The sequence below is a fragment of the Halichoerus grypus genome, chromosome 10 (genome assembly GCF_964656455.1).
Source record: "Halichoerus grypus chromosome 10, mHalGry1.hap1.1, whole genome shotgun sequence".
Lineage (NCBI taxonomy): Eukaryota > Metazoa > Chordata > Mammalia > Carnivora > Phocidae > Halichoerus > Halichoerus grypus.
The window spans coordinates 138,646,060-138,660,152 of NC_135721.1; the positions used below are offsets into that span (position 1 = coordinate 138,646,060).

At 52.7% G+C, this 14,093-nt stretch overlaps 1 protein-coding gene across 7 annotated transcripts in view; it reads right to left on the bottom strand.

The window, feature by feature from the left end:
- Window positions 1–14,093, bottom strand: part of ZBTB46 (zinc finger and BTB domain containing 46) — a 65,568-nt gene that overhangs the window by 36,276 nt on the left and 15,199 nt on the right. For all 7 annotated transcript variants that reach the window (XR_013442126.1, XR_013442127.1, XR_013442128.1 and 4 more), the window contains exon 2: window positions 2,726–3,694. Coding sequence is in view for 2 of the 7 variants with exons in the window: in XM_078057388.1 (XP_077913514.1) it covers window positions 2,726–3,662 (937 nt within the window). In the remaining 5 variants the exon portion in view is untranslated. The remainder of the gene's footprint in view (window positions 1–2,725; window positions 3,695–14,093) is intronic.

Below are 14,093 nucleotides of genomic sequence, written 5' to 3' on the forward strand. Positions count from 1 at the left end.
GAGGAGAAGGAACGGGGGTCTGGCCACGACTTCACTGCAGCCTACCTGCGCCCTCGAGCTGTCACACAAGCGAACTGCTCTAACTCAGAAGGAAATTTCAACGGACGTTTCCGTGGAAGCTCTTGGCCTTTTGCTCGGAAAAATCACTCTTAAATGCTAACAGGCTCCAAATCACCACAAGTCAAGGTGGGGACACACAGAAGGGACAGGGCATGCAGCCTTGGATATCCGAGCATGTGTACTGAGCCCCCAAATGATCTGCAATAACCACCTGACACATTCCCTCGGAATAGGGCCCTTTCTCCTACAAATAGGACGAGAATTTAAAAATACTCTTCTCGAAGAGGTAATAGATATTTAATGAAAACAAACTGACCTCCACTGGGATCGCAATTCACACTTCCACACCCAGCCCCGGGGCCAGAGTGGAGGAATAATGACCACCAAAGCCGGCAAAAACCATCCTAGGCGAGCCTACAACCTCATGTCCTTGTCTTTGCAACCTAGAATAATCTAACAGAAGCGGTTCACAGTTGCCTTGGTAACCCAAGGGATTTAAGACATTAACAAAAGTACACAGCCGAAATCACTTGTTGGATTCTAAAAACACCTTCTGCTTGACAACTGCATTTAAAACCTCAAACCCACAGGCCTGAGGAGCAAACATTCTTCACTGTGCAGATGGGCCCTCGAACCGTAAGACCTCCAGCATCGCAGCCCGCTGGGCGGCTCACGGCACTCAAGCAGGTGTCCCAGGACAGGACTGCGGCACTGACCACCCCAGAAGGTTCCACACAGAGCATCTGTCCTTAAGTCATTCGCCAGGGACTGCTGCTTCTCAGAGTTTAGTCAGAGCTGGTGACAGATTACAAAGTTTGGAGCACACGGAGTATACCTCCCCCTACCAACAGCTAACAGGGAGACAGGCAGGCGGCTCTTCTATCAGCTTGGAAACTTCACCTTCTTCTCAGCTCGGTTAAACTCCAAAAGCTGTGGGGTGCTGCCCATCAGAGACATTTACAATGCCTGGACACACTTGGTTGTCAGCAAACTTGGGGATGGGTTGCTATTGGCATCTAGTGGATGGAGGTCAGGGATGCCGCCTCCGTCCTAGAGCGCCCAGGACAGTCCCCATGGCAGAGTCATCCAGCCCAAGGTTGAAAAATCATGGTTCAGCCAACTTGTACTGAACACACAGGGGTCTGGCCATGTGCTCGGGGCTGGGAACACACGGGGACAGAGAATGACAAGGAATAATACAGGCTACAGTGCATCTCAGGGAGGCGCTGCTTAATGGATAGAGTTTCAGTTTGGGGTGATGGAAACCTTTTGAAGATAAACAGTAATGATGGTTGCGTAACAATGTGAATGTATTTAATGCCAATAAATTATATACTTAGAAAGGGTTAAAAGAGCAAAGGTTACGGCATATGCATCTTACCACGATAATAAAAGCTAGTGTATTGACAGCAGAGAGGAGCCCGGGCTCATCCAGGGGCCCCACTCGCCCGGCCCAGGAAGCCTCTGGGCCGGGGGAGTGGGCAGGCGCCCCCCAACCTGAGCACAGGATGCTTAGCATCCACGACATTTTTCAGGACTATTATCCCAGTTTGCTGCGTTCACCTCAGTCCATTCCCATGTTCCGGATGATTGCTGACCTTCCTGGAGGGCCCTCCCCAGGACAAGAACTTGTAAGATGCCTCCATCCTGCTCTGGACCAACTCTGTTCCACCAAATGCCTTTCCTCATCCCTCCCCACCCCACCGCACCTGGGGCTGGAGGGAGCCGGGTCCCCCGTCTGCCTCGGAGAAGGGCTAGCCCAGCTGTAAGCATTACGGGCTCAGCACCAGGAAGGGCGCCCGGTGTTTCGGTAAATGTCTACTTTGTTATCCACTCGTCTGGGAGACAGACACAGAACTGTCATCCAGACTGTGAGGACCAGATTCAGCAAAGCTAAGCACGGAGCGGCGCTGACCCTAACGCGGGGCCAGACGCGTGGTCGGCGGGGGGGGGGCCCTCGCCGTGCAGCAACACCCAGCAAATGCAAGAAAATGACACGTCTGCTAGCTTGAGCCACCGGAGCTGTCCTGGTTGAAAACGAGGGGACATCCCTCATTGCGAGGGGCGCTTTACCGCCAGAGGCCTTCAGGTCCCCCCAGGTCAAGATAAGCTCTTGGCCAGGGACAAAACACAGGCATGTGACAGTTTGCTCAATGTCACAACAATGACCAAAACCCACGTCTCCTGGAGAGAAAACCCAGGACTGAGGCCGCGGGATGGTGAGTGTCTGAGACGTCCCACCTTCATGTCACCTCATCTGATGCACATTTCCACCTTTTAACATTTTAACATTTCAATCATTTAAAATGAAGATACCCTCACTGGTGTTTACGAATGGCTCCCCTATAAAAAGGAAAGCAGACCCTTCAAATTGACCCCACTTTTCCAGCTACTGACCCCTCACCTTTAAAGAAGCCCTACCCCAGGCAGCCCGTGTGCCGCTGACACGGGCACTGTACTGATGGGGTCCCCAACGTCCTACTCCCTGGACTTGTACCAATATACCGCGACCAGAGACGGCCCACGGGAAGGCACCAGCATGGGCCTGGAATGCGCTGCTTTACCTACATAACTAACGGCCACAGGGCCACCGACGTGCAGCGCTTTGGGGCCGCGGTGGCCCAACAGGGTCTCAGCCCCTGCCCGTAAAAAACAAAAGGCTTACTTGAGTCTCGGCTGCTGAACGGCCACCCAGACGTCGGAAGGAAGGAGGCCACCGGGGAGCCGGCCCGGCTATCGTCCTCCACCTGCTGTGTGATATGCCGGACTGTCTCTTTGTTCTTCCGATTCTTCCTTCGACCTGTGGGCTGCCAGCCATCGCCTCCAGCCTGCTCTGAGAAAGAGTTCTGTATCACACCATCCCTGGCGGAAGGCAGCTCACTCCCACCGTAATGAGACGGCGAGATCTGCTCTTCCTTGACCCGCAGAGACCCGTAGCCCACATCCCCAGACCACAGCGACTGCGAGGAAATGTCATCGGGACCATCGGCCTTGGGCTCCTGGTCCTCCTTCCCGTAGCTGCTTCCTCCCTCGTGGCAGCTGGTGATGGCCGAGTCTCCGGAAGAATTGGCAGGACTCGTGCGCCGAGCCAACCACGGGGAGATGCTCCGTCCGGCCATCACAGCCGAGATCAGCGCGTCCGTGCTGCTGCCGGGTGGGGCACTAATCTCAAACTCCGAAAGCTCGTCCGAGGCATCTGGCTTGATGCTGATGTCCAGCGCTGCCTTGATGAAGTCGTGACAGGCCTGCACGATGTCCGTCATCTGCAGGAAGCTGGCCGCGGACATCACCTCGATGACATTCCTGCTCGTGAGGGCCAGGTGGGCAGAGTACATGAAGTCAATGATGGCCTTGAAGCCCTGGGCCGTGACGATGTCCAGGTGTGTGACCGTGGCCTGGTCGGACGCCTTCTGCACCTGGCAGTAGAGCGTCTTAAAGTAGCGGCTGCTGCCGAGCAGGACGTTCTTGTGCGCCTTGAAGACCTTGCCCTCGACCACGACACAGACGTCGCACAGGACGCCGTGCTGCCTCTGCTCGTTGAGCTCGCGGAGCAGGTGACGGTAGTGGGACGCGATTTCCATGTCTTCCTTCCGGTTGTTCATCGGGAAGCCTTGCTGTTGCTGTTCTACAGACTCTGTGGGGGCAAGAACACGCGAGTTAGCCAGGCGACGACACAGACACGCCCGTGGGGGTTCAGCGGAGCGCACCCTCCTCGAGAGCCCGGCCGCCGCGCGGGGCCAGAGCCTGTGCCTCCGGCCGCCGGCAGCCACCAGGCGGGCGGACCCGAGCAGCGTCTGCAGTGAGTTCCTGGGTTCAAGGCTGACCGCCGCCGTGACCGGCTTCCGAACAGAACCCTACACACGGCGGCCGCCTCTCGGCACAGAAGGCAAACGCCCATTAGTTGCTGAAGTGGCTTTCTTACCCAAATGTACAATCTAGGCGAAATAACCCAAGGGAGCCTCATCCCACACCCTTGAGGACACATCTTTACAAATAAAACGGGGGCGCCTGGGTGGCTCAGTCGGTGAAGCGTCCGACTCTTGGTTTCAGCTCAGGTCATGATCTCAGGGTCCGGGGACCGCGCCCCGCGTCGGGCTCTGTGCACAGCAGGGAGTCGGCTTTGCTCCCTCGCGCCCCGCCCCCGCCTCCCTGCTGGCTCTCTATAAAATAAATCTTTTTTAAAAATAAAAACAGGGCGCCTGGGTGGCTCAGTTGGTTAAGCGACTGCCTTCGGCTCAGGTCATGATCCTGGAGTCCCTGGATCGAGTCCCGCATCGGGCTCCCTGCTCAGCAGGGAGTCTGCTTCTGCTTCTGACCCTCTCTCCTCTCGTGTTCTCTCTCTCATTCTCAGATAAATAAATAAAATCTTAAAAAATAAAATAAAATAAAAACAAAACAAAACAAGGGCTTCCTACACAAACAAAACCCACAGGGCAGAAAGGCCTGGAAGCAGACATTACAGCCTCGGCCCTACAACCTTCCAAAACCCCAGCTCAAACCAGCTCAAGGGAGGAGGCCTCCAGGGCCGGAGCTCCCAGAGGCACCGGAGGTTCCACCTTGGGAAGCGCTCTGGGGTGGTGCCCTCCCGCGAGGCGCTCTCCCGACACCGTTTCCCAATCTGTCTGCCGTGTTCTCTCTGCTGCCACTGGCAGCTTCCGGGGGCTTCCAGAACAGTGCCCCCGACCAGGCAGCCCAAACAGAGAACTGGATTCCCGCACAGCCCGGAGGCCAGAGGCCAGACGGGCTCCCTCCACGGCTCCGCAGAAGGCCGTGTCCAGGCCTGTCCTGTCTTCTGGGGGCGGCTGGCAGTCCCTGGCCATCCTTGGATGCAGAAGCATCACCACCCGGTCTCCATGTTCCCACACCTTCTCCCTGCGAGCCTGGGTCCCAGTGTCCCCTTCTTATAAGGACACAGGTCATATTGGACACCCTACTCCAGGACAACCTCATCGTAACTAATCACATCCAAATTAGATCACAGGCCAAGGCACTGGGCATGGAGGACATAGTTGCCCCATGACACTCCCTGAGAAAGACAAGGTTGTTAGAGGCTGATCTTCCCGCTTAAGTGCACTGTTTTCCAGCTGGTTAGTCAGGCAGGAGCCCTCACCAAAAACGCCAACATGTGTTTAATGGGAGAGAACTATGCTGTTCAAATGTGGGGGCATCTGCCTCTTTCCCATAAAGGGCGGCTCCCCAGGACTCGGCTGGGTCCACCTCACACACTTTTTTTTTTTTCTTAAAGATTTTATTCACTCATTTGACAGAGAGACACAGCGAGAGCAGGGACACAAGCAGGAGGAGTGGGAGAGGGAGAAGCAGGCTTCCCACTGAGCAGGGAGCCCAACACGGGGCTCGATCCCAGGACCCTGGGATCATGACCTGAGCTGAAGGCAGACGCTTAACAACTAAGCCACCCAGGCGCCCCGACCTCACACACTTCTTTATTGGCTCAAAGCTGTCACGACATACACACCTTCCTCTGGTCATTACAATAAGTTTCCAAACACCACCTGAAATCATCTTAAAAATGCCCTGTGAAGTAAAAGAGGAAGGAAAACTTCCAAACTCATTCTATGAGGCCAGCATTACCCCAATACCAAAACCAGGTAAAGACACTACAAAAGAAGAACTACGGGCCCAATAACCCTGATGAACAGAGATGAAACTACCCCCCCACAAATACCAGCAAACCAAATCCAACAGTACATTTAAAAAAACCACTCACCACGATCAAGTGGGATTTATTTCTGGGTTGCAGCGTGCTTCAATATTCACAAATCAATCACCGTGATACATCACATCAATAAGAGAAAGGATAAGAACCATTGATTATTTCAAGAGATACAGAAGAAGCATTGGACAAAGTATAACGTCTACTCATGATAAAAACTCTCAACAAGTAGGTTTAGGGCGCCTGGGTGGCTCAGATGGTTGGGCATCTGCCTTTAGCTCAGGTCATGGTCCTGTGGTCCTGGGATGGAGCCCCACATCGGGCTCCCTGCTCAGCGGGAAGCCTGCTTCTCCCTCTCCTGCTCTCCCTGCTTGTGTTCTCTCTCTGGCTGTCTCTCTCTCTGTCAAATAAATAAAATCTTTAAAAAAAAAAAAAAGACAAGTAGGTTTAGAGGGAACATATGTCAACATAATAAAGGCCTTCTATGAAAAACCCACAGCAAACGTCAACGTCATACTCAATGGGGGGAAAATTGAGAGCTTTTCCCCTAAGGTCAGGAACAAGACAAGGATGTCCACTCTCATCACTGTTATTCAACATAGTACTAGAAGTCCTAGCCACAGCAATCAGACAAGAAAAAGGAATAAAAGGTATCCAAATTGATAATGAAGAAGTAAAATTTTCATTATTTCCAGATGACATGATACTATATATAGAAAACCCTAAAGACTCCACCAAAAAACTACCAGAACTCATAAATGAATTCAGTAAGTTCGTAGGCTACAAAATCAATATGAGAAATCTGTTGCATTTCTATACACCAATAATGAAACAGCAGAAAAAGAAATTAAGAAAACGGGCGCCTGGGTGGCTCAGTTGGTTAAGCGACTGCCTTCGGCTCAGGTCATGATCCTGGAGTCCCGGGATCGAGTCCCACATCGGGCTCCCTGCTCAGCAGGGGGTCTGCTTCTCCCTCTGACCCTCTTCCCTCTCGTGCTCTCTGTCTCTCATTCTCTCTCTCAAATAAATAAATAAAATCTTAAAAAAAAAAAAAAAGAAATTAAGAAAACAATCCTCCTTACAATTGCCACCAAAAATAATAAAATACCTAGGAATAAAGTAAACCAAGGAGGTGAAAGACTTATACTCTGAAAACTATAAAACACTGATGAAGGAAACTGAAGAGGGGGTGCCTGGGTAGCTCAGTCTGCATTCGGCTCAGGTCACGATCTTGGGGTCCTGGGATCGAGTCCCCACATTGGGCTCCCTGCTCAGCGGGGAGCCTGCTTCTCCCTCTCCCTCTGCCTCCTCCCCTTGCTCATGCTCTGGGTATCTCTCTCTCTCAAATAAATAAATAAAATGAAAAAAAAATTTAAGAGGACACAAAGAAATGGAAAGACATTCCATGCTCATGGCTTGGAGGAACAAATATTATTAAAATGTCTATTCTACCCAAAGCAATCCACAGATTTAATGCAACCCTATCAAAACACCAACAGCATTTTTCACGGATCTAGAAGAAACAAACTTAAAAATCTGGAACCACAAACGCCTCAAATAGCCAAAGCAGTCTTGAAAAAGAAAAGCAAAGCTTGAGGCATCACAATTCCAGACTTCAAGTTATATTACAGAGCTGTAGTCATCAAAACAATATGGTACTGGCACAAAAATAGACACATAGATCAATGGAACAGAATAGAGCACCCAGAAATAAACCCACAATTATATGGTCAATTAATCTTCAACAAAGGAACAAGAATATGCAATGGGAGAAAGACAGTCTCTTCAACCAATGGTGTTGGGAAAGCTGGACAGCCACATGCAGAAGAATGAAACTGGACCACTTTCTTACACCATACATATAAATAAACTCAAAATGGATTAGGGACCTAAATGTGAGACCTAAAAGCATAAAAATCCTAGAAGAGAGCACAGGCAGTAATGTCTCTGACATCAGTCATAGCAACATTTTTCTAGATAAGTCCCTTGAGGCAAGGGAAACAAAAGGAAACTAAACTATTGGGCTACATCAAGATAAAAAGCTTTTGCACAGCAAAGTAAACAACCAACAAACTAAAAGACAACCTACTGAATGGGAGAAGATATTTGCAAATGACGTATCCTATAAAAGATTAGTATCTAAATTACATAAAGAACTTATACAACTCAACACCCAAAAACCAAATAATCCAATTTAAAAATGGGCAGAAGACATGAACAGACTTTTCTCCAAAGAAGACATCCAAATGGCCAACAGATACATGAGAAGATGCTCCACATCACTCATCCTCAGGGAAATGCAAATAAAAACCACGATGAGATCCCACCTCACACCTGTCAGAATGGCTAAAGTCAGCAACACAGGAAACAACAGGTGTTGGCAAGGATGCAGAGAAAGAGGAACTCTCGTGCACTGTTGTTGGGAATGCAAACTGGTGCAGCTATTCTGGAAAACAGTATGGAGGGTCCTCAAAAGATTAAAAATAGAGGGGCGCCTGGGTGGCTCAGTTGTTAGGCGTCTGCCTTCGGCTCAGGTCATGATCCCGGGGTCCTGGGATCGAGCCCCGCATCTGGCTCTCTGCTCCGCGGGAAGCCCACTTCTCCCTCTCCCACTCCCCCTGCTTGTGTTCCCTCTCTCGCTGTCTCTCTCTTTGCCAAATAAATAAATAAAATCTTCAAAAAAAAAAAAGATTAAAAATAGAAATACTGTATGATCCAGTAATTCCACTACTGCGTATTTATCCAAAGAATACAAAAACAGTAATTTGAAAGGATACATGCACCCCTATGTTTATAGCAGCATTATTTACAATAGTCAAACTATGGAAGCAGCCTGTCCAGAAAGTGCATCCATCAATAGATAAAGTTATTTGTACATTAAAAAGAAATGGAGTCTAAAATAGGAGTCTGTTATGAAAATATCAAGGGTACATGGAATCTATCCAAGCCCAAAGAAGCTTTAGGAGAATAGCTGAATTTCCGTTACAAAGTTGATAATCTCTCAGCACCAGTAAGGGGCTCCTGGGAGTCCCACCCACCTGACCACAGGTGTTGTGTTGTGTAGCGGCCTGGCAGGTGAGGTACAGCCTTGAGATGGAAGCATGCTCACCATGGTTCCTCTCTGAGGGCAAGGCGAGCAGAGCACCTGCCCTGGTGGCACAGCCCAAGTCACGGAGACATACCTGGCTGCAGACACACACCTGTGGACAGGTAACCTGTCATCTCTGAGTTTTCTGTGCTGCTACATGGAGCACAGGGTACACTCACGAATTCAAGGGCCCGTGTGTGGCACCCTCCGTAAGTAATGGGCCCTCTCAAAGAGGAGCCTGTGGTCCATGAAGAAACACAGATGCCAAGCATCGTAAGGTCAGGGTCTAAGGGCTGTTGCCTGTTGCCCACAGGGCAAGCGGGGTGATCTGTCACCACCCTGGCACGTGAGGCTGCACAAAGGTGCTACAGAAACTCCTGCAAAGTTACATCCTCTCCCTGCTGTTTTTTCCAAACTTGCGTTCTTATTTCTCCTCTAGGTTCCCCACTTACAGCTTGCTGATCGAGAGATACTGTATTAGACAGCATCACTTATAAAACAGAACCACTTTGGTACCAAACCAACTTGGATCCACGTTCCAGACCAGACTTCAGAGGTCACGTCACTTGACCAGTGCTGGGGGGTTGATATGGACTCGGGAGCCCTTACCATGGAAAACCGGGGACACGGTGGGCAACGCAAGTCACCAAGACTCCTACCGAAGGGGGGTCCTCTGGCAGGCAACATGTGTGATACTCGGGTGCCGTTTCCAATCCCACAGCCTCCAGGGAAGATGGAGAGCATCCCCAAACTGCAAGCCAAGAGAACCAAAGCTCAAAGACACCAAGTTCCTGGCCCACGGAGGAGCCAGCTTCGGAACCAAGCGTGCATGTGGCACCAAGCCCACTCTGCTGTCCCGTACCAGCTCCAGTGAACTCTGCCCGGCATGGCGACCCAGGGGCACAGACGAGGCTCAGGCGGCTCCGACCTGAGCGCCAGAACTGGCTCCTGCCAGTCTCCTCTCCGCCGGCTCTATGATTCAGACGTCCAGGATGCTGAGGGCTGGGCAGCTCCCCAACCAGTCCCTACCCTGCTCAGTACAGGGCACCAATCTCTGGTCTGGGGAGTTACAGAGTACGTTCCAAAACCTTCTCCTACCAGTATCTGAAGGAAAGGGGGTCAACCAGAAAGCCCTGTTTACAAATTAGCAGCAGAGGTTGTCCTGTTGAAGACGTGAATTTATTACTCATTCCACCTGTCACGCGACTGCTAGTGCTTCACGGGGAGAGTTCAAACGCATCACCACGTCTCAAAATGCTTAAGAACCACGGAATCTGAAGGCTGTGAATGCACGTCACTCACTGCATTGTGCGTTCCAAGTTCAGGGACCAGCCTGGGGTCCCTTCTTCCTCTCATCTGTAAGAAGCTCCACCAGGAAGACCACTGGTTCCCATAAAAATGCAAAACAGTGGGTGTAACTTAGACCTTGTGTCCCTGTTACCAGCACACAAGCATCCGGTCAGCCCCACTAGGCAGCAGGATCCACCCCCAGGGCCGGTCACTGAGTCCCACTCAAGAAAAGCCCACATCTGGGGCGCCTGGGTGGCTCAGTTGGTTGGGCAACTGCCTTCGGCTCAGGTCATGATCCTGGAGTCCCGGGATCGAGTCCCGCATCGGGCTCCCTGCTCGGCGGGGGGTCTGCTTCTCCCTCTGACCCTCTTCCCTCTCGTGCTCTCTCTCTCTCATTCTCTCTCAAATAAATAAATAAAATCTTAAAAAAAAAAAAAAAGAAAAAGAAAAGCCCACATCTAATTTGAGACAACTCTTACGGCATGAGCACTCTTCTCAAACACACACACACACAAACCTAGGTTACGCCGGATGTCACCTCACCTTCTTATCTCTAACCTGTAACTTGTGCATGTCTGTTAAGCTCAACTTAAACTTATTTAAGCTTCTCCTTAAAATGTCATCTAACACACAAATACTGTTTTAAAGTTGAAGCAAGATACCTCGAGCACTAGAACCAAACCATTCTGAGCCTACGTGTCCCCCGGAGACTCCATGGAGGAGAGGCGGTGGCCCACAGACGCCTGAGCCAACTTCACTACCCCAAAAACCGCTCTTTGTAGTTATTTTGGTGAGATTTTTTAAATGGACCATAATTTGAACAGACACATCACACAAAAGATTTCTGAACCGCCAAGCACAGGAAGGTGATCACCTTCCTCAGGCCTCGGGGAAACGCCGACGACAACCAGCACACGCGGCCCGTGCACCCTCAGGACGGCCGCGGCGGCAGGGTGACCAGCCATGTCCACGTCCACGTCCACGTCCACGTCGGCGAGGCTGCGGAGCAACTGGAACCCTCGCACTTGGTGCGGCCGCTCTGGACGACCCTTGCCACGTCCTCAAAAGCTGAACAAACACCAGATGACCCAACGACCCCAACTCGGGGTATGAGACGTGGGAGCACGGCCCCACATGAGGGCTCGCACGCACTCTACTCTCAGCCGCGTAACCGTCAACACCCGGAAACACCCCGCATGTGCGTCTGCAGGTAAACGGGGAAGTGGGGTGTGTCCCAACCAGGGACACGCTCGGCAGGAAGGCGTCCACATGCCCCCAGCCCAGTGCCTAATGTCCCTCTCTCAGGGTGACCGTGCGGAGTGAGACGCACCACACACAGGCAGCACGAGAGAGCGAGCCGTCTTCCACGGAGTTCCGGAAAGTGCAAACTAATCCGGGGCAGGGCCGCGTGTGCAGACCCCGGAGAGACACTCTTTCAATGACAGCAGTTGGCTCTATGTAAATGATGCCTCAACAAAGGCAATTAGACGCTTGTCTTTGTGAAAATATCCTTGCCCAACTACAAACCTGTGCTCATTTATCACCATTTGTTGTGGGGTGGCTTTTGCCCCCAAAATTCATTTTTTGAATTCCTAGCCCCCACTTGCCCAGCACATGGCCTCCCTCGGGGACAGGGTCATTGCAGGTGTACTTGCTTCAGATGAGGTCCCTAGGTGGGCCCTAGTCCAACGGGACTGGTGGGGTCCGCACCCAACAGAGACAAGGGACAGACGCCTCCAAGGAGGACGCGGGCCCCCAGAGCTGGGAGAGAAGAGATCTCCGTGTGGAGACTTTCAGTCCGCGGTTCTTCTCTTCGTTAGGCAGCCACGCACATCTGCCAAGGACCGCCACCAAGGCCGACGGTAATCGGGCAGGTAGGAGAAGCGCTGCTCACCCCCGGGGGAGGGTGCCCTCTGCCCAGCCCTGTGCATCCGCGGGCAGAGCTCAGCTGCCCTGACATTCGGCTCCGAGCTCCCCATACGGACGTTATTTCCACACTCTGGGCTGTTTCGATGGTTTACTGTGTTCTGAAAAACTCAAGGGTAGGATACCCATGATGAGAAATCGCTTTACAGATCGGACTCTCTATACGTCGGATTATCATCCATGGCTGGCGAGACGGGGCGTGCTATTCCCCGAATTTTCTCTGCTGAGGGCAAGCGGACAGCGAGCGGTGCTGGAGGCCTTCACATTCTCCACACTGCCACCAGCTTGAGCTAAAAATGCAAACCTGGCCGCTCTCCTGCTGCTCAGCCTCAGGTCTGGAGGCCCCATGGGCACAGCCCCCACTTCCGGCCCCTCCTCTGTGCCTCTTTCAGTTCCTTGTCCTCCCAGGAGCCTGGAGCGCCCCTACCTCCCTACCTGCCTCAGCGTCACTTCCTCTCTCAGATGCACCCCCACCCTGGCCACAGGGCCCGGTGCCCAGGTGCCCCCCTGTCCAAACACCACAGGGCTAGAAGCCCCCACACACACACTGATGACCCTCCGAGCAAATTTCTAAGCAGGGGAGCAGAATTCCAGGCCGCATCACCCAATGTGTTTGCATGCCAAGGCCCGGAGCCCACCCAAGGCTGAGGACACCACCCCACCTCCCACACAGGGCACCCCCCTCCCAGAAGGCCAGAACCACAGCAGGGATTCTAGGTCAGCATAGATGTGCTGTGGGGGCATGGGGAGGGGCTGGGCAGGGGCAGCTCCCCAGAGGGGCGTACAAACCATTCATGGGGGGGCCATACGGAGCAGTACACATTCAGAGGGCAGCGCTGGCCTCTGAAGAGGCTCCCCCATGAGCCACCACCCCAGAGTTCAGGGCCTGGGGCGGCCCCTCCCTCACTGACCTTGGCCTGGGACTGAGCTTCAAGGAACCGGCAGCGTCCACCTCTGTAGGTGGACAGGTCTGTGCCCAGCTACTCAGCTGCAGGAGCTGACCTAAGATGGTGTGGAGCGAAGGGCCACCCCAGCATCCCAGACGAGCCCTGACCCCACCAAGTCACTGAGCCACCTGCCTGGCCGTTCCAGCCCAGCTCCCGGGGGACTGCAGGCCCATCTGACGTCACATGGACAAGAAGAACCCAGTCGGCCATAGAACCTTGAGAGACAACGAGCCTCTGTGTTTCAGGATGGTTCCAAGTGCATGCAAGACTTTGAAACAGAGGCGGTGAGGGCACTGCCCTTAGCGAGTCCCCATGAGAGCCCTGGCAGGGCCAGCGAGAGGCCCAGAACGAGCTGAGAGCCAAATGCCGGGCCGGTCGAGGATTCTGCCAGGCCTCAGGGTGGCTGGGGCACAGCCACCAAGATGGGGACCCAGAGACCAGCGCTTCAAGGGGAGAGGTCCTGATTCAGGTCCTGGCATATAGAAGAATGCCCCGGCAGGTAGGAGAGAAAAGGCCCGGGCAGGGTCAGGAGTCTGGAGAGAGGCCTCAGATAGGGGCCAGTCCCGTGTGTCCACCTGAGGGCTGAGTTACTGTGGCTGCTCTGACTTCCAGTTTCTCTCCTTCCGCTGCTGGGAAGCTGGTCTGGGGGAATTTGTTTTGTGGGTTGGGGAAAGAAAGGGGAAGAGGTCAGGTGTTTATGCGCATTCTCCCAGACATGTCCCGCTAGATCCGAGTCTCACTCTGGATGTTTCTTCTTTAAACCACGCTTGGTCTCAATGGGCAGTTAAGTTCCTTTTAGCTCACTCTGGTTATGCATGAGGCATTGGGCAGTACGAACGTGCTAATTTAACAAGTCTGACCTACAAAGGCAAATTCTGCCCGGAATAGAAGAGGGGCAGGAAGCCCCTCCAGCCTCCAGACACTGCCTCCTCCCTCCAGGAAGCTTCCAGGTGCTCCCACGACAGCGAGCGCACGAGCCTCTGTTGCCTGCTCTGTCCAGTGTGGGAGCCTCTGAGCACAGGAACCACGTCTCGGAGCTCAGCACATTCCTGGGTCAACACAACTATAGTACCTTTTTCCCATGAAACCTGCAGGACTGAAAGCTTAC